The sequence below is a fragment of the Neodiprion fabricii genome, chromosome 4, assembly GCF_021155785.1.
Source record: "Neodiprion fabricii isolate iyNeoFabr1 chromosome 4, iyNeoFabr1.1, whole genome shotgun sequence".
Classification (NCBI taxonomy): domain Eukaryota; kingdom Metazoa; phylum Arthropoda; class Insecta; order Hymenoptera; family Diprionidae; genus Neodiprion; species Neodiprion fabricii.
Window position 1 is genome coordinate 23,766,443 of NC_060242.1, and position 23,728 is coordinate 23,790,170.

The 23,728-nt window shown below is 33.8% G+C and overlaps 2 protein-coding genes across 4 annotated transcripts; both read left to right on the plus strand.

Annotated features, from left to right (window-relative positions):
* The first annotated feature begins 304 nt into the window (after window positions 1-304).
* On the plus strand, window positions 305-15,414 carry LOC124181354 (double-stranded RNA-binding protein Staufen homolog 2). 3 transcript variants are annotated; one of them, XM_046567846.1, is made up of 9 exons: window positions 305-737; window positions 1,427-1,504; window positions 2,088-2,296; window positions 7,492-8,016; window positions 8,705-8,916; window positions 9,806-10,141; window positions 10,213-10,741; window positions 10,827-11,035; window positions 12,250-15,414. In XM_046567846.1, exons 2-9 carry the CDS (start codon window positions 1,452-1,454, stop codon window positions 12,499-12,501), a joined length of 2,325 nt encoding a protein of 774 aa, XP_046423802.1. In that variant the 5' UTR covers window positions 305-737; window positions 1,427-1,451; the 3' UTR covers window positions 12,502-15,414. The 3 variants fall into 3 exon arrangements, with proteins under 3 accessions (XP_046423802.1, XP_046423803.1, XP_046423804.1); XM_046567847.1 differs by lacking the exon at window positions 305-737 and adding an exon at window positions 849-913; XM_046567848.1 differs by lacking the exons at window positions 305-737; window positions 1,427-1,504; window positions 2,088-2,296 and adding exons at window positions 4,080-4,222; window positions 4,268-4,302; window positions 6,248-6,382.
* A 1,975-nt stretch (window positions 15,415-17,389) lies between these two features.
* LOC124181356 (cilia- and flagella-associated protein 20) lies at window positions 17,390-20,487 on the plus strand. The gene is made up of 2 exons (XM_046567856.1): window positions 17,390-18,202; window positions 20,060-20,487. The coding sequence occupies exons 1-2, from the start codon at window positions 17,927-17,929 to the stop codon at window positions 20,363-20,365; spliced, it is 582 nt and encodes a 193-aa protein (XP_046423812.1). The 5' UTR covers window positions 17,390-17,926; the 3' UTR covers window positions 20,366-20,487.
* The last annotated feature ends 3,241 nt before the right edge of the window (window positions 20,488-23,728 follow it).

The window sequence follows — 23,728 nt, forward strand, 5'->3', positions numbered from 1 at the left end:
AAATAATTTTCACTCCGTAAATATTTCGAATCGCAGAAAGTATGAAAATACATGTGATATTTTCCTTTATTTACAGTCATGGAGAAATCTATAATTAAACAGATCCTGTATGAACGGATAGGAACTCCGGTCATGAGACTTCAGTACCTGTAGTAAACGGTTAATTTTTTGCCCAATTACTTATGAAGCGGGTTACCGTAATCAAAGTAATGATATAATGGAGACCGGGAATTCGTCGCAGGTTAATTTCGTACCAGTTCTAGGTTATAAACTGATTTTACAACGTGCCGTGACGGGCGTTCAACTCCGAAATCCGACGAAAGTAATTTCGTTGTATTTGGCGATCGAGTTTTTCAAATAACGAGAGATTTTTATCACGGAATCGTAGGACGTTGTCCCGCGGACCGAAAGATGCAGCATTTCCCCAATTATTGACATTAGGAATTGCAAATATGTGGGAAAATCGCCGATGTCGGAGTGAAAAAAAAGCGGCAGGTGGGGCGAATCGGTGTATGCGTTGTCGCATGCTTACGCTGACTTCGCTAGGGAGGCAACGGCGGCGAGCTCAGATCACACATCAAAATGGCCGCATTTTAGTCTACAGACTGATTTTCTTTACTGTTTGCCAAACGTGGTAAAAGGGTGCATAAAGTGTTCGTTTAAGTGACGCGATCTGTTTCGCTGAAAATTCCTCCGTCGTCAGAGCAGAAGTTTTTCGTGAAATAGACGGGCTTTCGGTAAGGAGATCCCACTCGGTTTATCATTCGCACTCCGGTCCTTGCCGGACCAAGCCCATTGTGTATTGACCGATTTATTAATAGATAATAGTTACTTTACAATGATGAATTGAATGATCATTCGATGGCAGATAATGTCGTTCAACGATCTAACCTTCGCTGAAAAAATTAAAACGGTATATTAATTAGGCAATCTTGAGCGATCGCTTATTTTAACTTTCCTTCACAAACCAGCTTCACACTCTACTCTAACAATAAATACCCCAATAGTTAACAGTGTTTATGATTTAATTTCACTACGCGTGTGTCGCACGTTAATCCGTAAAAAGGTTCAAACTTTTATATTACACGCTAATGATTACGTGACATAATAATTCCAAGTTAATTGTTGCGCTTTTCCGAGTATTGTTTATTTTACGTCGACTGCAAAACGGTCCGCTTCTTGCCCTTTAAAAACTTTACAAATATTTCACCAATGTTTAGTTATTGTAGTCAATCTTTCAGAGTAATTCTCTCGGGAAAATTTGATACAAAATGAAAAAAAATTTCACCCACAGATGTGAACCTGACACACAGAATTCAGCTTTAAGACGAACTTGTTTATTTCATGATTTGTGGTTATACCATGCATTAAAAATTTAACTCCAAAACGTTTGAATTCAACTTCTATTTATTTTTTCATATTTTAGGTTTCGAAGAGTGGGTTTTGGTAGGATGTTGCGACACCAACATCATTCGATGCAAAATCAACTCAGAGAGCAGAATAGGTATGTATATTTATTTCAAATAACATTTGCATTTTGTAAATTACCATTACAAAATAAAAAAAGGGCCTTCATATCTGGTTACCCCCTGTCGACCCTGAAGAAAAAACGCTAATACCAATGAACACGTGTTCAAAATAAGGTTCATTTCACAAATGATGTTTGCAAATAAAGTATAGAAAGTTACAACAAAATAATGTGTCTGATAATCACATTTTGAAATAGAAACCCTACTGCAAATTCATATGGGATTCTGTTCCAAGTTCTCATAAGAGAGTGTACTTATGTATGTAGACATACAGATGTAATACAATTTTTTACTACCTATACTTATGTGTCTACCCACAAGAAACTGGGATAGGATCCCATATGAATTTGCAGTTTTCAAGAATTATATCCAAAGGTGATTTGATGAAATAAAAATATTCGCTATATGAAATTTCAAATTATTTCATTATTCTCATAAGTTGGTAAGTTTATCAATTTTCAAAAATTTCAGAAAATGAGTTCGAAATGGTCTCTAATCCATATAAATTACAAAATTTTGGACGTGGTTTAACTGATATCATGAAATGATGGATTTTAGAATGGCAGGACCTATGCATCCGATGCAGCAGCATCCACATCAGCCGCAGCATCCTCATCAACATCGAAGTCCACACATACCGCACCCTCAACAACAATTAGCGATGGCTGCACATCAACATCCTCCTCACCAAATACCACACGGTATCGCTCCTCAGAACAATCCTCGACAGCCAGTGTTGCTTGGAATCAACTCGCAACACACTAATGGTATGTTCAATTCATAATTATACACCCGACTTTCAATTACAAAGTAATTTGTTTCATTTCGAAATAATCAGTGTAACAGTTTAACAATTGAAGATATTGATGTACTTTCATTGTACATGACAACTTTTGATGTTCTGGTGCTTTCTTTTTTCGTTTATTGTGAAAAAGCAATTGAACAATGACGTAGAAAAGGGCAAGCTCAGATTTCAGTATCATTTCATGTAATTTATTGCTATATATGTTTTCACTTCATTTTATCACCGTAAATAAGTGATGTTTTCGAACCAAATTTTCTTCAACTTTCACCCTAACTCTGCAAAATATCTTTGAACAACTTTAAATTATCTTCACATATTTCACCATCACTCTGCTCTTCTATATAAATAGTTTTGATAAGTCAGTTTGCCTTTTATTGAAAGAAATAATTTATTCAGCAAACGGTGTACTTGTGATTTCTCCGAGAGGGAATGAAAATATGTGATAAATTACATAATTGAGTCTGTTCAAATTTCATTATTAAAAATTAATTATTAGTGATCTTTAATGAAAAAGGCATATCTCAACGTTAAATAGCCGTAACTTAGCATGAAGGTTTTAATGGACTTAGTTTAGAAACACGTATAGAAATAATTTATAATTGTTTTACTGAAGATTTTAAACGTGTATGGCACAATTTGCCTTTTTAAGCAGGTACGCCGAGATATATCATTTCTACATGTCTTGCTGACGTAGAAACAGATGTTTTGCATAAGGATTTATCACCATAAAGTTAGCACTGAACATTTTTTATGCATACAATATATTTTATCAATGTGAAAATTTCACACTACAAACTTGCGAAGTTTTGTTGAAATTAGATGATAGCAAGAGACTACGTGAAGTATGAGTAATTGTTGATACCATTCTCTACACTGCTTCTGTATCAATGATTTTATTTGATGTAATTGTTTATTTCTTGAAAATTCACCAAGCCTCGAAAGTTCAAAGAAAAACTGGGCTAAACATTACTTGTGGTAGTCCATTACGATAGGTAAGCTCTTACCATAGAAAGAGAAAATACGTAGACTTACTGTGTCGCTCTTACTTCTTTGAGAACGCTTTTTCTATACTAATCCAACCTACTGCAAAAATTGACATTTTTGATTTGGCTGAAACTTAGCTTATTTTTTTTTTTTACTCAGTGAAAAAAGTGACCTCGATTTTTTTTTCAAATTATTTCGTTTAGCCATTGATGAGTTATGTATTTTTGAAAATTTTACTCGTTTATATTTCAAATGCTTCTATCTTTTTGAAAAATCAATAAATGTAATAAAATATCAAAAGCTTTTATACGTAAGTTTTTTGCATTTCAAAATTAAAATGTTATTTTTAAACTTAGGTGTATCGATCGATTTCTTTTTTTGAGAAATCTTCAAAAATACCACTGTCTTTTGCACAAATTTTACGCCGGTTTCATTGGGGAGGAAACGCTCGTTTTATTTTTTTTAAATTTTCAATATTGAGTCACTTTTTTTTTTCAATTAAAACTTCATATTTTACTCGAACAGCTATACGAAAAAATTTAAAAATAATAAGGAACCTTTTTTCACAGAATGTGAAAGTACAGCAAAATTTCAGCCAAATCAAAAATATCAATTTTCGCAGTAAGTGGGTTGAGTATAGACTGCCCCGTATATCCTTAAGCCGCATGAGTACGCGTTGCGTTGTGGATCGCGCTCATCGCGCTCAAGGTTCTCAACATAGTTAGACACTGTTGTAGTGGTCACGAAACTCGTGATTTTTAGAACGCATTCAATCCGCCATTCGCCGGTCCAATTATCAGATTGTTTCTTACGCAGATATTACAAATATACAGGGACTTACCCGAAAACGAGCTTAGTCATTGCTGTTATTTAGATCACTCATCAGATATGTGTGCCCTATAATATATTACATACGAGGTCGAGAATTCTTATTCATCCGCCCTATAATTTAGTTGCAAATAGTCATGACTCCACAAATGAAGAGTAAGTTATTTACATGTAAAATATAATGTTTTGAGCTCTGTATAAACTTTTGGTTCTGCCGTGCATGCCCTCAGATTCTTTAAGCTCAATTACAACTAGCGAGGTTATTTCGTTACAGCAGCCTCAATTTCTCGTGCCAAACTTTAAACTAGCAGTATTACAAACAAAATCAAATGATCAATTTTTATATTTCTTCCACAGAGTGACTCCACCACACTCTGGAAAAACCAATTATTGAGTGATTTCAATTTTTCAGCAAAAATGACAGTGTCTCAACAATTAATGCAGTTACAATAAAGTTATGCACTAGCGGCTACAATAAGTTTGGATCCTTCAAAGGGACGTCGAAGTGCTGGTTAATCAATTCTCATTTCATACTTTTTTCTCTTCAAAGTAATGCAATCGTTTCAGACTTTGAGCAATAATAGTGTTAGCAATTTTGTTTGTGTATTCATCATCATCGTCCGGAATCAAGGGATTCCGGAAAATCCACGAAAATACTGAATATACTTATAACAGATTCTTAGTTGCTTAACCCTTTCGCTACGGATGCATTCTACGTCGCGCCGTCCCCACTAACCGAGCAGTCGCGGCAAGCGTCCGTACTTGCGGAACAACTGCAAGCGCCCGTCAGATGCACAATACCATGCTATCTTACGCAGAGCGAGTGCAGTCGCTCGTAAAAAAAATGCTTAAAAAATTATAACATAATGTTGGTTTACCATGGTCACCGTTCGTACATAACGAACGTCAAATGTTGGGTTACCATGGTCACCGCTCGTACAGAGCAAGCGTCAGGCGTTGGGTGATCATAGTCACCGATCGGGCCGAAAGGGTTAAAGGTTATGGTACTTTGCTCGTAATTAAATCTAGTGAAAATTTGAATGCTCTTCCATCATGTTTAATTATGAACTTTTACACCTGACAATGATCATTTAGATATTACCTAGGTTTTACGAGTCTATCAGTCCCGAGCGCTAGACTTTCTGCCTAAAATTGTAGAAAACTGTTGAAATTTTATCTATGGAAGTCTTATGATACTCTGTAAAACGAGTTACCCAAAATTTTTATGTGGCAAATTTGGGGATCTAAGGTGGAAAATGGCAGGTTTCGATCATGGTTACAGAAATTTTGCAAAATTTTATAAAACAGTGATAGTAACGGCTTAGTAATACGTAACTTTATAACATAAAAGCTAAACATCGATATTAATAGCAAAATTGTTGAAGCATACTATGCCGAACTTTTTTTTCTTAAATTTTACAAGTGGTATACATTTATTACGGCACAAATGATGTGATCACGATGAGTGGCCATCACTGATAGCATATTTTAGGTTTGCAACCTACCGATTACGTGCATGTACAAAGGTTAAGAAGAAAGGAGGGAAACTTGGATTGAGGAGTTTAATGTTTAAGTATATAATTGATTTACTGTAAAAAATATATGGAGTACAATGAAAAAATGTCAAGGAGGAAAAAGTGCAGAGAAGTGAATTTAGATGTTGGAATCGAAGATGACGTGAGTGTGTATTTCTGGAAGGAAAGATCCAAGGCACTAGCCATTTGCAGTTTAGGAGTAGAGGAAGCATTATCCTGATGCGGTATGAGATCCGAGACAGCAAGGTGATGATAAGAGGATCCAGTGTATAAGGTAGCTGTAAGTGTGTGAAAAGAATCTAAGTTCTGGAAGATGTAATATATTGGGCAAAAAAACCATGGATTTTGGCTGGAATATCTGTCGAAGTAAAAAAATGTAAAATTTCAGTTTTTACAACCATTCTGCTAGATTTAAAAAATGCTAATATTTATTTTATTACTTACATTATTGTTCTAAGAAGAAAATTTTAGATGCAATTGTAGGGTGATAAATTATTACGGCAGAGCCACAAGTTTCGAATTTTTACCAAACTCCATTTTCAATATGATTTATTTGATTTTATCAGCCCGCCACTGTTTTGCAATAGTGGCAAGTCTGTTACTTCTACTAAATGTCGCAGAGGCAAAAAAACATCTTTCCTCGTTAAACTACACTGCCGAAGACTTACGACTCTTTTTTGGACCAACAGGTTGCATAGAAGGTCTGTTTAAGTTTAGCATTTTATGTATAATACTTTACCATTTAAGCCTAGAAATAAGTAGACATCTTTTCTGTACTATTTTAGGGTGGCAACAGATGGTGAAAACTGGTGAAACTAGAATTTATCAGGTATTTTTATAGTTTGGGAAAACTGGGAATTACACACGTCCATAAGTGGCACGTAGTTTTTATCGGTAACTCATTATAAAATAACGTTTAACATTAAACTGTGTTTGAAAAATCTTTAAAAATATTTTTGTGCTATATATTAGGAAGAAATTATGGGATTGCATTTGAAATTATACAGAGTTTAGATTTGTGTTTGTCAGGCCATTTAATTTTTTTCTTAACGAAATCAAGAAAAAGTACAAAAAACCAAATGCTTGGGTTCATAAATTCAACAGGCTTCAATGTAGCCACTTCATCACCAGCGTGTGTTTAAATTTCAAGTTTGTTAATCGATTCTTATGCAACTTTTATTTTCAGCTTAAATTTCACAAATATTTCATTAAACAGTGATGCTGAAATCAGCAATGAAAAATAAACAGCAAAACACTGGAGTGGTCAATTTTAGTATAGTTAATCCAACATTTAGATTACAAATATTGAAACAAGTTTTACTCCTTTGATGAAGATGATGCCAAAATATTTAGAAAAAAAACTTTTGAATAATTTTAATAAGAACGAATTGACTTGCAAGTTATGATATTAAGAAAATTCCTTTGTGAGTGAACGCAATTCAAAATACATTGTGCTGCAGTCAAAGACTCTTTTTTCCTGTAATACCCGGTACTTCGAAAGTTTTGTATCTTCAACAAAGGTTCCCTAAGTTTTTTAAATTTTCGTAGTGGTTTTGTGGTACTCATTTCACTTGCTGTAATTTTTTCCTGAATTTTTCCACGGTTTTTTAGTAATCGAATTTCTCGATTAAGAAATGTTGACTCCTTGGTTGGAGACAACTTCTAGCTTACTAAGATTGTATTTTTCTTTCGAACTCACTGAATTATAAGAGCAAACATACTTTATGGATGATGAACCTCCTTTAATAAGTTTAATTTCTTAACATTTATAATTACGTAGCAGTAAACCTTAATTTTCAACTTTCCCCAGGCGTAATGGCTAACGTTGGATTAATCGACCAGAGCAATACAGTTGCTGGTACTCTTCCCACTCAACTCACTGTTCAACAAGGACAACATCAAACTGACCAACTGTCTCAACAGCAACTGCATAATCAACAGAATGCGGAACAGAATAATTCACCTCCGAATGAAGACAACGGAGAGTCCAGGGACCAGAGTCCATCAAATCAGAACCAAATCAACACAAATAATACAAATTTGGCAAACATGAAAGAGAAAACTCCGATGTGTCTCGTCAATGAACTCGCAAGATTTAATAAAATCCAACACCAGTATAGATTAACCAATGAAGAAGGCCCTGCACATAAAAAAAAGTTTACTGTTACTCTAAAACTTGGTGATGAAGAATTTGTTGCCGAAGGTCCAAGCATTAAAAAAGCACAGCATAGCGCAGCCACAAAAGCACTTGAAGATACCTGGTACAGACATCCACCGCCAAAACCAGCAAGGGCAATGAGGATCTTACATCCAGGAAAATGTCCTGCTGCTTCTGGTAACAATTAATAATGCACCCTCATTGCCGATTGTCTTAATAACATAGAATTTAACAATAGGGGGTCGGTTACATGACTAATTTGGCGATAATTATGAAACTGAGTCATTAAATTATGTAAATTCCAATGGGAACATGAAAGCTCTTGCTCGAGCTTCGAAATATTAATGTAAAGATAAAATTCTAGCACGTGAACGTAAAATATCGAAATTCTGCATTTATGTTGTAACAGAAAAAAAAAAATAAAACAAAGATTTATTCATCCAGTCCTCCAAAATAAAAAACGGTAATAGCAAACAGGCAATCTGCTAAAGTATGTATGTCAGCGGTACTAGTGAAATACAAAGTAAATCTCAGGGACATACAAAAGTTCAAGAGATACTAGTTACGATTTCATTTTTCAATTGATTATTACTTGATTGGACGAGCTCTTATATGAGAAATGAATGTAGGAGAGGGCACTATTTTGTCGAAGTTATATAACTGACCCATTAGTACTTCATGCGCTTCGAATAGCTAAAAGGATTACTCGAATTTGGTCTAATTTGCAATTATATCAATGTATGTCATATTGATAAACTTAAAAAAAGTTATTAAGAAAACAGGTTTTACTCTAATTGCATTTCACCCCAAGAGATAACATTTTTAGGGAATTCACAGATTTCTAAATTTTATTCAATAATTTCAGAACATCTACCACCAACAGTGGAATTAAACGCTTTAGCAATGAAACGTGGTGAACCAACAGTTTACACATTTAGCCAGGCTCCTCCAGCCCCTCTGCAACAGTTTGTGCCACATGGATATGGAAACTTTCCTCGAATGATGACCCCACGTTATCCAACCTATAACCGTGGATTTCAATCACAGCAGCAAGGACTCTATGTTGTAACATTAAAGGTTCGTTCTATTATTGAATCTTGGTGATCGGTCAATTATGTAAACGTATTTTTGTTAACGTTTCGGCCCGGATATGGGCCCTCCTCAGAACAGTGTATTTATTTAACTGTCAAGAACAACAAAAATTTTTTATAAGAAAAGTACAATCAGACATTAAATACAGTAGATGTAATACTCTTAGGGCTATTATATATTATAGGTTAATGAGTACTAAAAAAATAAATTTTTGTCAGACATGGAGAACATAGTCATAAAGATCCCAGCTCCACTTTCTAGGACATTGTGCAAACTAATTTTACTGCTAAAAAAACCTCTTTAAAACCTTTTAATACAATGACATATAGACTGTGAAGAGACATAGTTTTTTAATCTTTTTAATTAATGACCTCCAACTTGTAACTCCTACATGTTAAACAACCAGAGGATCCGACATTGACTACCGTTATTCAAAGAACATTGTCTCCACAAATTGTAAATTATGAATTCGACTGTATCTTAGTCCGCTTACTATAAAAAGGTAAATAACTCTCTAAGTCTATCTTTTTTTCAATTAATCAAAACTGTACTCATTAACCTATGATATATAATAGCCCTAAGAGTATTACATCTACTGTATTTAATGTCTGATTGTACTTTTCTTATAAAAAATTTTTGTTGTTCTTGACAGTTAAATAAATAAATCGTTCTGAGGAGGGCCCATATCCGGGCCGAGACGTTAACAAAAAATACGTTTACATAATTGACCGATCACCAAGATTCAATAATAGATTATATACGAGGTCGAGAATTCCTATTCTTCATATTAAAGGTTCGTTGCCTAAAATTCATCTTTGCTGATCGACAAATCTTGTCGCCTTTAAACAAAGCATAACGTAGCTAATTGCTCTAGGTTGGAGATCGCGAATTTCTTGGAAGAGGTGTTACTGGACAGGCTGCACGCCACGACGCCGCTAGCCGAGCTTTGGAACAACTGCGCCAGCTACCATTGCCTGAAGAAATAACAAACACTTGTGCTGCAAACGACAATGGAACATTGAATGGAATAGATGATCCTAATGCGGAATTGAAAAGCCCTGTTTCGCTTGTTCATGAGACGGCATTGAAACGAGGCCTTTCGGTAAACTTCGAAGTTGTATCAGAACGAGGCAAGCCACATATCCGAATTTTTGTTACCAAATGTACAGTTGGGGATAGAACTACAACTGGAGAGGGATCATCAAAGAAGGTAAGCCTCCAGATTTGTTTAAAATTACGTCTACAAGCATATTTCATTATACTTGAAAATTTCTTTTTCAGGTATCGAAAAAGCGTGCCGCAGAATTAATGCTGGATGAGTTGAAACGCCTCCCTCCTATTCCTCTTACAATTCAAACTCCCTCTGTACAGCGTTTAAAACGAAAACCACCAGCAACCAAAAAAAAATCACGAAATCTCATAAAAGTTTATCAAGAACCTCGCACTGAGCCTGAGGCGGCCGAGGAAGTGAATCCCATTTCTCGTCTCATCCAAATTCAACAAGCAAAACGCGAAAGAGAACCGGTTTATACACTTGTAGATGAAAAGGGCGCTCCACGACGTAGAGAATTCATCATGGAAGTAACTGTCGGATCAAATTCTGCTCAAGGAGTTGGGCCAAATAAGAAATTAGCTAAACGAGCTGCTGCTGAAGCACTACTAATGCAATTGGGATATAGTAAACCACAGCCTCAGCCAGTTAAGCCTTCAATCAAGACAGGAGATAATGAAAATTCTGAGGGAAAACCAAGGAAGGTTACGTTCTTAGAAGAAGATCAGGTCAACGAAATTCCGAATCATTCTGTTGGCGGTAGGGTCTTTATTATGATTGGTATAGATAATTACGGCTGTGGATCTGGCAGCAACAGTCAGTCAATCATATATTCAAATTCCAGGTACAACTGGACGACAACTAGTTCCCGGGCTTCTGTTGGTAGATGGAGGCCAGGAATCAAAACTTGGTGGAGGACCCAGTGTTCAAGCTGTAGCTGAGGAATTACGTGGTCAGCAACAGCATCAGACCCCCGTTGTTTCCCCCAAAGATCAGTTGAGGTATTTGGCTCAGCTACTAAGCTTTGACATACAGTTCAGCGACTTTCCAAAGGTATGTTCAACATGATACGTATATTCATTATTATGAGAGGTTACATTCAGGTGGAACAAAGAATATAATAAGTTATGAAAAATCATTGTAGTATTCAAGTGTCAAATATGTTATCCAAATACGACGATCAGGGTTTAATGGTGTGGTGGTGGCAGTGATGGCAGTGGGGGGGGGAACCAACCATTTTCCACATCTGAATGACACATAAAAAACAATTACCCTGCTGGACTACAACGGCCAATCTAGGTTGCTGTATTATTTCTGGTTTTGGTTTTCAATTTCCCGATTTTTGAAATTGATTTTAAAATTTTTTATTGTGTTTACACCAACTATGTGGTTATCATTTCCGCATCACTACACGTAGTAGATGTTAGGCCCTTTGTTGTAGTGCTATTCTTATTATGCTGTTGTTTTATTCAAAAATATTTCTCCATACCATATTTTCAAATTCATAGGTGTTTTTTACATTATTTTCAATAAATAATTTACCACAATGAATGCATCGTGAGAGTACAACATATGTGACTGTATTTTTAATTGCGTACTATTAAACAAAACAATGTGTATACTTGAAATTCCTAATGAGCATTACAATGGCACCTATTTTGAAAATGATTTGTCGATCGGAAGTTCCTGCTTTAAATCGGCCCGAATCCATCGCGGTTCATGTACCATGCTGGTACCTCACTATATCCTATTTGTCGATTAGGTACATTCTGGTAGTAACCGAGGTAGTTATAATATTATGCGTAAATTTTGCCCATACCACACCAACTATAGTATAAGTTTTGGCAATTGCCAACAAACGCCTAAATACTTGTAGTTGTTGGTTTACTTCATTCGATCACAATAATGATGGGATTAATAAGAATGTGAATGTGTATGCCGTAAACAGAAACTTCACATTTACTAGAAACTCCGACCTTCTCTATTTTTTATTAAAGAACAATTCAATTTCAGCATCTTTAAAAATACAGATAAAGTAATACAAAATACCATGTGCCGAAGCAAAAAGTCAAGAAAAATACGTTATTTCAATCAAGGAAATGAAACATTCAGGAGCATTTTCAAAACCAAATTGAGTAGCCACACTGGTTAAGGAATTTTTGATTTCACATCTTATAATGATCTTGATTGATACTACATGGTATTATCTTCCGCCATCACAAATGAAGTGTGTGCCATGTATCCAATATCGATTCTCCGATTTCTAGGGCAACCATAACGAATTCCTTTCTCTTGTCTCTCTGAGCACTGATCCGCCCCAGGTGTGTCATGGTGCTGGACCAACAACAGATGCAAGTCGAGATCAAGCTGCGCTCACAGCTTTGCGCACTCTCAGCAAGCTTGGCTTAGACAATGTAACAAACCCGCAAAACAAAAAAGATAAGGGAGCCTCAGGGGATGGCTTACACATTAGTAATCAAGTTAAAAACACCATGCTAAATGGAGCCATTATCAAATAAATGAAAACGGGCTTTGGATAAATTTCGATTCAATTTTAATTTAACAGTGTTTTCTATATTTTGCTAAGTGCTTTCTATTGACATGTGATTGTTGTACTGAAAGTATTTGGAAAATAAGCTCGTGTTAGTATTGAAACCGAAAAATGAAAATTGCTCTTATGCAAACAATACAGATTAATTTGATAGAAATTATATGTATGAGCCCAACAAAGTAATGAAAATTTCTTATTATTAATTCAATGCTGTAATAATGTCCACAATTTCCAAAATCAATGGATTTTGATATCTGAGATAAAATGCGGCCATCTATAACTATCTTCTGACGTTACAGATCAATTGCCATGAATGTAAACTATATCTAATTACCTAACACTGATATGTGAACTGAATATAAATCAATAGTTTCTTTTTTCGATTCATTTTAATCTAACGCTTAGATAGATTCTTATACAAAACATGAATATTTATTATTCCAATTTTTTTTTTATCAAAATCTCATAACCATATTCGTAAATAAATAATAAAGTTATCAAGTATCATGTATACACAATCAGCCAATATTGTTAGATGATTCTGACAGCAAATCTGTCGAGTTGTGTTGCATAAAATAAAATATATATTTGAAAATTGAAATCACAGAAAATACAAAGAAAAAACGGAAAAAGATAGGTAATTTGATGTACACTGTTCTATGCTCCAATGTGCTTTTAAAACAGGGCCTAGAAGCACTCTGAGGTTATATTCATGTTAATATCTAATGTAATAAGAGATAAGAAAAGATGTATCAAAGCTTTCATGAATAACTTGTAAACTGGAAATCTCTACTTTGTACAAGATGTTGAATTGGAAGTTTTGATAAACATACAGAGGTAAAATTTCAAATTCGTCTCGTCTTGTAATTATTTTCAACAATTCTAATTTAATTCTTCTAAATGTAAGAATTAGATTCATACGACGTATCGAATTTTGAAATATTACCGTTAATAAAAAATACTGAAAAAAGATAAAAAAAAACATTCACATAATATAATAATGGATGTAGGCAATTTGGAGCTCAGTACAGGATCGAGGCAAAATAAAATTAGGTTGCACATTTATTTTATTTTAATTTTCTTTTAAAATGTAACTGACGCTTTGGTTTTCAATTTTATTTTCATAGACATGTACGTGAAGTTCTGTGCTGAAACTCCCAAGCAACGTTATCTTATATTCATTATTCATATTGCATACATTACAACATTAATTAAAATTTCAAACTATGAATGATCGTTAATTTTTAATTAATATACCTAGTTTTTTTTACGCTAAGCAAGCGTTTGAGATGTTTGAAACATTGCAAGTTACTCTGAGTGAATTGTTTTCATATTCACGCGTTTTTTTTCTTTATCATTGTTTTTTACAATATATACTTACCATTTTGTCAAGTTGTTTATAGATTACTTCACAAGTTGATGAATGTTCATTTTCCCAGATATCGCATTGTAGTTTCACATGGGTCTATGTGTGAATGGGGTTCGTAATTCTTTTTCATGAAACTCAGCTACAAATTGTATATAACAGAATATCAACTGAATTTGATGTAGCAAATGATGAAAAATTTTGAGATAAAAAAATTTGAAGAGTCCCGAAACTTGAGTAAAGCCAAAAATTGTTTTACAATAGGACCTCCCATCCCCTGGATTACTGATTTGAACGAAATACGATATGGTGGTATTATTCGGCTACAAGTGCATAACAGTTAAATACTAGCAGCAATGTCCAGGCTGAGCTCCTGCCCAAAAAAACGCTCAGTAAAATTCGATATGGATGGAATTATTTTGAATTTGCTTTCACCTGATTTAGATTTTTTGAATGTAGCTCCAACGTAAACGTATATATTAAATTATTCAAAAAATGTATATAACAAACAATTTATAATATGCAACAATGTTTTTTGTTACTGCTAGTATCTTCTAGTGTATGAGGTATTTCCTGATAAGGAATATTTCGTATTACATTTATGCCAAATCACGTTCTAAACAGTGAGTCAACCAGTGGGAGTTCTTGTTAACTACCAGTAACAGGCACGGCTGTTTCAATAGAAAACGAATCATGTAACTCCAGAAGATGAAGCTCAAATGAGCCTTACTTTACCCACATTAATGTATTACACGCCTTATAGAGATAGTTGGTAAAATATTAAAGTATTATAATCAATATAAAATCTAAGATATTTGGGAAAAATAATTTTATGCGCAACAGTTCTAAAAGCAATTTTTGATATTTAACCATAATCCTAGTTAGTTATGCTAAAAAACGAATTTCACAGATACTGAAGTATGGATTGATTCCGTTAGAAATGTACTGATCATGAGTTTTTATGCTGCTATTAAAATCGTCAATACCCGTAGTATGGATTCTTCGTTTTGGAACGAAAATAAATAGTTGAACAAAATAAATATCCAATTTTAGAACTGTTGGCTACGATTGCGACATGATTTTCTCTGCAAATCGATTAAATAATTGTCTCACTTATAATGTAACCGATGACTGTGGAAGTCATGTAATGCCAAGTCTGTGTATGTCTCTTACATCCAATTTAATCAGTTTTGAAGTATATGAAGTTTCTGTAGTTGAACAGCAGGAAAGTAAAGATATAGTTGTAAATTCTATTATAATTTTAATTTCTGGAACAATAACAAATTTTCAAAAATTATAATTTATTCCTGCGTTGAGGCAGTAGCAATTTATTATTGTAAATTGTACAAAAATTACAAATTAGTACTACGGAAATTTTCAATGCCTGCCAAGTTTTTATGGGTCTTCAGGATGGAGCTAACAGAATAGACTTGGCAAGAATGGGTTTGACCATTCCGAACATTGTCGGTTTGTATTCGAAATCAATAAACAATTACAAAAATGTTGAAAAGTCAACAGTTTATTTTTTATGCAAGATGATGATAACCGAGATGTTTTGCAAATCCAGCTTGAACTGTGCAAACTGATGAAAATTTCATGTTATCCATCTTAAACTCTGAAATATTATTCAAATAAAAAGCCCTTCAAAATTTGTTTCATTCAGTGATAAACAAGTAATAGACTATTACGATAAAAGTTCAATAAGTATAGAAATACAAGTGTATGGCAGAATCAGAAAGTAATATAATTTACCTAGATCACTGATGTAGTGAGTAGTACATATATATATAAGCATATATATTAGGCTGATTAAAAAAAACGGCTAATTTTTTTTTTTCAAAATCCTCACATAAAAACTTCCAAGAAGGTGTGAAAAGACGCCTGTAACAAGCAGAGCCCTTAATATTATTATTAAGAGGTCGCGCATCGGGAATTTCTATTTCCCGTTTAAATAACACAGGAATAAATTTTTTTAAATTTTGCAATTTCGTATTTTTGCAACGGCTCATTGAATTAGCAGACCAAAGCATATTTTTGTAGGAAATTTGACGCTCTACAAAAAAAGTCCTTACAAAGTTTTCGATAGTCACACTCCTTCAAAAGTTATTTGAGGTCAAAGTTGAACGTACAAAAAAATTCAATGTTTTTTTTTTCGATGATACTATGAATCTTTTCTCATTATTTTGTTATAAAGATATATTTAATAAATATATCTTACTCTAATTGGGCTTTTTCAATCATTAATTTTCCCATCGAGTCAATATAAAGTTACCTTACAAAAATGCGATGTTAAATAATAAACATGTTATCATGGAGAATCCATAACTGATGCACTTGACTATTTAAAAATGTAATTGTTCCGAAATCTATTCTCTTTATAACAAAATAATGAGAAAAGATTCATAGTATCATCGAAAAACAAAAAAACATTGAATTTTTTTGTAAGTTCAACTTTGACCTGGAATAACTTTTGAAGGAGTGTGACTATCGAAAACTTCGTAAGGACTTTTTTTGTAGAGCGTCAAATTTCCTACAAAAATATGCTTTGTTCCGCTAATTCAATGAGCCGTTGCCAAAATACGAAATTGCAAAATTTAAAAAAATTTATTCCTGTGTTATTTAAACGGGAAATAGAAATTCCCGATGCGCGACCTCTTAATAATAATATTAAGGGCTCTGCTTTTTACAGGCGCCTTTTCACACCTTCTCGGAAGTTTTTATGTGAGGATTTTGAAAAAAAAAATTAGCCGTTTTTTTTGAATCAGCCTAATATATATATATATATACAAGGAATCCTTGTTCCTCAAGCAAGAGGTTTGTTCGTGCTAGCTACACTTTCTACACTTTCGTGGGAAGTGTACACTTGCGCGTTCGTTTTAGCGGACGTGACGTCGGATGGCGCTGTTCGTTTTACAAATGTCACTAGACTTTCGTTACACTTTTTACACTCGGTCTAGACCAAGTGTAAAAAGTGTAAATGGTTCAATTCACATGAATGCTACAGGTTTTTCCACCACGTTAGTGAACTGTAATGCGATATATACCTTAAAACTCTCGAGTGACAACAAACCTATGACCTCACTACAAATTAGAACAAAGCAGTACAGTATTTTACTTAAAAAACAACATTCAATTTGATAACGGTGTACTTAAAACATAAGGTATGAAAGATTTCGTTAACAAATTCCAAAGATGCTTTATCTTATATACTAATTTATTGTATTAATAAGTGTTTCGAGGAAAAAACGACTGTACGTAACGTACGCCACTTTCTTGTCCCCACTTTTCTGCACCTTCTGCACTATTGCGTTCGCGCTATACACTCGAGAAGCCGACGTACACTCCCCAGCAATCCCTAGCACACTACCCTACTTCTTTTTACACTTGCGAGTGTAGAGTGTCGTAGCTAGCACGAACAAACCTCGTGACTATGAATACTGGTGTAAAGTAACATCTAGTAAGTTACTACACTGCTGGTGCCTTTTGCTGCCTATGAAAACTCACCTCAATGCGCACAGTCTGTGTCAGCCGACGGTAGAGTAATCATACGAATTTCCGAGCCTCTCCTGAAAGTTTTGGCTCGTTGCGAGTATTTCCACCAATACCCAGTTTCCCACCTTATATTGCAGTATAATCATGATGGTATCGATCAAACAAATATCCAAACATCATCATAACCCCGGAGCATGTGTCTCGGAAAAGAACTCTTTAAATTTTTAAGATAAAATGTCAAATCTGCACGAAAAGTTGCGCAAATTCCGAGCCGTATATTATAAAAATAAGTGTTTCTTACAGTCAGCCGTTTTAGATCACTCGTTTTAAAAGTAGTGAAGTAATACAGATTCTAAAGCTTCGATAACGAGTAAAAAATTATATATGAATAAAAAGTTGGGTTATCAGTATAATTCGGACATTCGAAATTTCCTAAATTTGAACTTGTAATCATTCCACTTGAGGTTCGAGATCCGCTGACACTAAATCTACTGAAATACCGATACCATTGGAATTTGTATTCATTCATTTGAAAATGTTCAAGAATACTTTCCAAAGTGGTTTCTTATCCATTTTGTACAGCATTGGCAGCAAGCCCCTGCAAATTTGGGATAAAAAAGTGAGAAATGGTCACATAAAGAGGATCACGGACAATGACATTCAGAGTTTAGTTTTGGAAATTCTTGGTAGTAATGTCAGCACCACTTACATAACGTGTCCAGCCGATCCGAGAAAAACTCTCGGGATAAAACTGCCATTTTTGGTGATGATCATTAAGAACCTGAAGAAATACTTCACATTTGAAGTGCAGGTAAGATGAGAGTGATCAAATTTTCACCAATTATTATTTTTATTTATTGCATTGCTCAATGGTCTTCAGTGATCCTGAAAGTTTTGGACATCCTAACGGATTTGTAGTTTCTCAGTTATTTTAGGTCCTCTTTTTGTTCATCGTTCTTAAAAGGATATTAGTTTATCACTTATAAGCAAAATTCTCTAAGGCACTGAATCAATCGATAAATATTTATGATAAGATCCATGGATCTTACAGGTAGGCAAATTCTATTCTATTTTCAATGTAATGCAACCATTTGCCATATGCTTAGAATAATGAATTAGCAATTTTTTAGCTATTGTTTGAAAAAGTACCTTTTATTATAATTTCAAGGACAAAATGCAAAATTTTCCCATAAGAAAACTGGTGGTTAAACTACTACAATAAAGTCCCATTCTAATGGCATATTATTTACATCAAGAGGAAGCAGATCTTTCACACTCAAGCTTGAATGGGTTCATTTTATGATATCCTCCCTCGAGTACTGTAGCATAATCAAAATGACAAAATGGAACAAACTTTCCAAGCTGTGGTAGCAAATATGTTATAATTTATATTAAAATGAAGCAAGTCCATCCGTCAAATCATACTTCATGATTTATTTGGAAAATTCTTTGAAAAAACATGAACCTGAAGTTGCAATTGATCAAGCTTGTTGAAAGACTTCAACAGTCACCAATACTGAGTTCCATTAATGAAGGAATAGGTCACTAAGGTGAAGTTTACATTTTCATGCTCACTTAGGTTTCAATGATCCGACAAGAACTACTTATTGAAACTCAGTATCAGTGTAATTTGACTTTTCGATTGAAAGTGATCTCTCGAACTTCAGGTACCCTAATCTGAAACAGTCTAGTGTGTATAGTACAATTGAGATTTTAATTTCTAAACATGTCAGTTTGATATCCGTTACATACGGTATTTTTTGCCGAAAGGTAGCTTTATAAGCACTCTAAAACTGAAGGTTTTCCCTAAATTCCGCCTAAAACCTCCTTATTTTTACCAGTAAGTTATTTTTTTCTCATAAACTAAAATGGTCTAAAAAAAATTAATGCAACGTTGCTTGAGAATACTGTTTTCTACTTAGTATAGGGACAAAAAAAATATATTGCATCTCAAAACTCGCTTATACTTCACAAACCACAATTTTTACAGTTTCAATGAGTGCCATTATCTATGGAATAACTGTGCTCCCCTAAATTATTTTTTCCTATATCTAGTTGGAAATATAAATATTGTTCTCAAGCGTCAAATTGATTCTTTCAGCCAATTTTTGTTAATGGAAAAACAAAACAGAACCCCCCGTTAGTGTTAATATTGTCCACAAATTTTTATATTTACAAAGGAGTTTTTTATTCTATAATTTGAACATATTTTTGGGGTGCAATTGAAAAAAATTCTAAAACGGCGTAAATAACGGACACCTTAGTGCGTATCTAATTTTGTTCTATTTGGTCAGTACCGTAAATAAATATTGGAACCTTAATATTCCCAATTTTTAGAAAGCTTTCCCCTATTTCACAGCACAATTTCGTTGTAAAATAGTTAAAAGGGGTTTTCCTGAAAATGTTCGAACAATCAAATTTCCAATAAATCTGATTACAATTTGATTCTGAACCCTAATTCTTAAATTTGTTCAAGTATCAAAATTGCACAAAAGTTATTCAATTTCAGAAATGTCAATTCTATGTTATATGCTGCTATTAATTAAGAAATAATTACGATTATTTGATTAATCAAACAGCACTAAACAAAGACAATGAGGGATACTATTATGAATCACATTGTTCCAATTAGTTAACTTATTCCACATTTTTTCAAATTTATCCCTAGGTAATAGACGATAAAAATGTCCGACGCAGATTTCGAGCAAGTAACTATCAGTCAACGACAAGAGTGAAACCATTTATATGCACAATGCCAATGCGATTGGATGATGGATGGAACCAAATCCAGTTTAACCTTGCGGACTTCACCCGAAGAGCTTATGGGACAAATTATGTAGAAACTCTGAGGGTTCAAATTCACGCAAATTGCAGAATACGCAGAGTGTACTTTTCTGATAGACTCTATTCGGAAGATGAGCTACCTGCAGAATTTAAGCTCTTCCTTCCTATACAAAACAAAGCAAAGTGTTGATTTTAAGTAACTACTATTTTAAAAATGAACTCATACAACAAAGATTTTCCTTTTCTTACCGCATACTTGAATGCAAACTAGACATAATTTATAGAATAAATATTTCTCTCCATGTGCCTTCATTTCTTGTTTCATCATGACTATATTTACACCTGTTTTAATCATGATACTCAAGATTATTCTTTTCAGTTTTAACGTGTCTATCAACCTTGCAATCCTGGACAACCAAACGTTAAACGCTATTTTTGATGTACCCTTGCAAGGTCCGAAAATACACGTAGAATTCTGAATACAAACGTCATATCTGTTTGTTTTTATACAAATCTCCACCTCAAAAATGCAGATGAAAAATAATTCTTCAACTCACACGGTGAGCTCAATGATACTACAGATATTACTAATAATCAGACATATTTCTATATTTTATCATTGCATATCTCCTCCAAATTGAATAATATAATGAAATTCAGAGACTCCTTGAGATCATCCGATGAGAAGTTCCCATCAAACCTCAGCTACAAGAAACGAAATAATTTTGTAAGGTGTAAATCAATTATAAACATGAAACATGGTTTTTGCCGATAATACATTATTTATAGATTCAATTATGTACATTTAAAAGCATTTTTTTTCCGCTGATTTGGAAACAAATTGCTGCTAACTTTGAATGTTCCAAGTTTTAATGATTGCTCAATTGAAAAAAAAATTTTACTTATGGACAACGCATGAAATAACCATGTCTTTTATAGATTTGAAGTACTTTTATTTACATTTTTTTGTGAAGTTATAAATTCATTTCGTGAACTGGTCCAGGTTTCAGACGCAAATAATTACTTTGTTTTTCGATTAATCTGATTTTATTTTCATAATATGGGTTTTCTTTGATTAATGCGTAACTGTGTGTTACAGGATATTGATGATTTCAACTTTAAACACTTCTGAAATCCACTTCAGAGTCATACGTTTGCCTTTCAAACAAAACATTTACGATTTCTGTTCCTGAGTATTTTTCCAAGTTTTTAATGAAATCATCGATTGTATTTTTACTACTTTTTATATGCTCAACGTATGGTGTTGTCTCTGTATCATGTTTGAACATGCTTTCGTTGCAAACTTTTTTTTTTATATACTGCGCCTCTTTAACAGTGAAAAAATCAGATTTAGGTACGTGGATCTTGCCTTTCACAATATTTCCAATAGTATCCTGTACCATTTCCGTTGTTACACGAACTTGTGTTGATTTTAATTGGAGCAATGCAGTATCTAACTCGTTTCTGAGTTGCATACATATTTTGTCGTTTAAATTAAGATGTTCTTTTTTTAACGACAAGTCCATTTCTACTGGCCCTATTGAGGCGATTCCACTGCCTTTATCAGCACAACCCTTTCCACTTTCTATTAGTTTACCTTGGCCGTAACAATTTCTTCGATTCTTAGAGTTATATATTGATAATTCAACCTCAGTGATCGTGAAACCTTTGTCTTTCAATCTTGACAAAATTTTTTTGTTCACCGCATGACGTAATTCTAAGAAGTTACACACTGCTTTGTCGGTTGATAATACTGCCTTTTTTGATCCCTCCTCTGACAATACTGCTTGAGCTTCAACAACAGGCGGTACATTGTATGAAAAATCCTTCAAAGCACTTTTTACTTCACCGGAGGACATTCTTTTTTCAATTTCATAATTAATCAGTTGTTCTCTAATGCTTTGCACTTCGGTGATCACTTCTTCAATAGCTTTTACACTGTGACTCAACAAACTGTTACCTCGATTAGTTTCAACGTTTTTCAAGGTTTTTGAACTGCTTATGTCAGAGTTAAATTTTTTCACAATCATATCGATCTGTGTTCTTGAATTTCCTTTCACTGTAGTTATATTTGGAGAGGAGTGAACTAAGCCAGTGCTATCTATCAAAATTAGCTTTTCATTTTTAATTTTCTGCTTCGATTCAGTTTCTTCATTACACTTATAAGGCTTGTTTTGCAGATTTTTACTGTCCTTTTCAAGGCTCAGATTAAGCAAATTCTCACCGATCTGCCGTTTCAAAAACTGACTTTTTTCTATACGTACAAACGATTTTACAGTTGATTGTTTGCCTTTGAATATTAGAGACTTTCCTTCGGTATCCCAAGTTGACTTGTCTTTGATTTGTGTTTGATCTTTGCTTTTTCTACCCCTGCGATCTGATTTTTTCCCTTCCTTTTCGCAAGAGTCAGCAGATTTAGTTTTTCGTTTCTCTATTACACGTGAGATATTATCAGTGTTATTAGTCATACTGGAACTGTGTTTGCTGTTCGATACTTTGAATTCATAATCGCAAAGTCTCGCTAGTTTCTTGCCTAGCTGGTTTACAGATTTTGAATTATTTTTCAATATTAGATTCTTATTATTGCTTGTATTCATAGATACACCAATATCCTGCGCCATAATTTTTTTAATTTGATTTATTCGAGGATCTTCATTTGAACATTGGTTTGCAGTTGTCACACCTATAGACATATTGCTTTCGGTTGCAAAGTATTCCATATCGCATGGTTGGAGTGGGCCTAAACAAAAGCATGTTTAATAGTATATTAAACTATGTTATAAGTAGTGTCTTAGCTCTATAATATCCAGTATCTAAAGTCCACGGAGCAAATTAAATCCTAGAACTAAACATTGAGGGATAAAAATGTTGACTAGAATGAAAATTTGACAATTGTGGTAATTCGAAATTGATCTAAAAAAAATTATAACACAAAAGAGATTACGAAGTGAATGATTAGCTGTATCGGTTATATCAATTGCTACACACAGACCTGTGTATATTTCTTCCGTCTGACAACTTCTTTCTACCAAATGAATTCCCCATTTCAACATATACATATCAAAAAATGCCTGACATAATTCAATCGGAGTTTCATTCTGATCGTAATGTCTATCTTGGAAATAAACTCTTCTAAGTCGACAATTTGGATATACAATTATTCTTTGAATAGCTTGATAGTCCGATCCATGAACATGGTTGCAAAGGGTTTGTAGATTTATTTCCAGATTATTCCAGCCTTCGTCTAACTTTAGTGGTATTTGAGTTGTGTTTGCGTGAGCCGGTTGAGGTTTTTCATGGCTATGGGTAGTCAAAGAAAATTGTCGACGATGCCTCGCCTTGTCTATGAGCTAGAGTATATCGAACAATATTACCAGTAATAAATATAAGTATATAGTTGAAGAATTGACTCCAATAAAAATTTGCAAATAATTATTATTAAATTAACTTTGTATCACAGTACTGTCGTCAGTAACTGAAAAACCATTTCGTTTCACCAACCTGAAATTCGAGTTTAAACATTAGCTCCAAGTTTTTAACAACAAGAACAAAA

Excerpts from the sequence above, each read along its gene's own strand:
- LOC124181356 (XM_046567856.1), top strand. The coding sequence starts at position 17,927 with ATGTTCAAGAATACTTTCCAAAGTGGTTTCTTATCCATTTTGTACAGC. Across the intron at positions 18,203-20,059 it reads ACTTCACATTTGAAGTGCAG|GTAATAGACGATAAAAATGT; the intron begins GTAAGATGAGAG and ends ATTTATCCCTAG.
- LOC124181354 (XM_046567846.1), top strand. The coding sequence starts at position 1,452 with ATGTTGCGACACCAACATCATTCGATGCAAAATCAACTCAGAGAGCAG. Across the intron at positions 2,297-7,491 it reads CAACTCGCAACACACTAATG|GCGTAATGGCTAACGTTGGA; the intron begins GTATGTTCAATT and ends AACTTTCCCCAG. Across the intron at positions 11,036-12,249 it reads AGTTCAGCGACTTTCCAAAG|GGCAACCATAACGAATTCCT; the intron begins GTATGTTCAACA and ends TCCGATTTCTAG.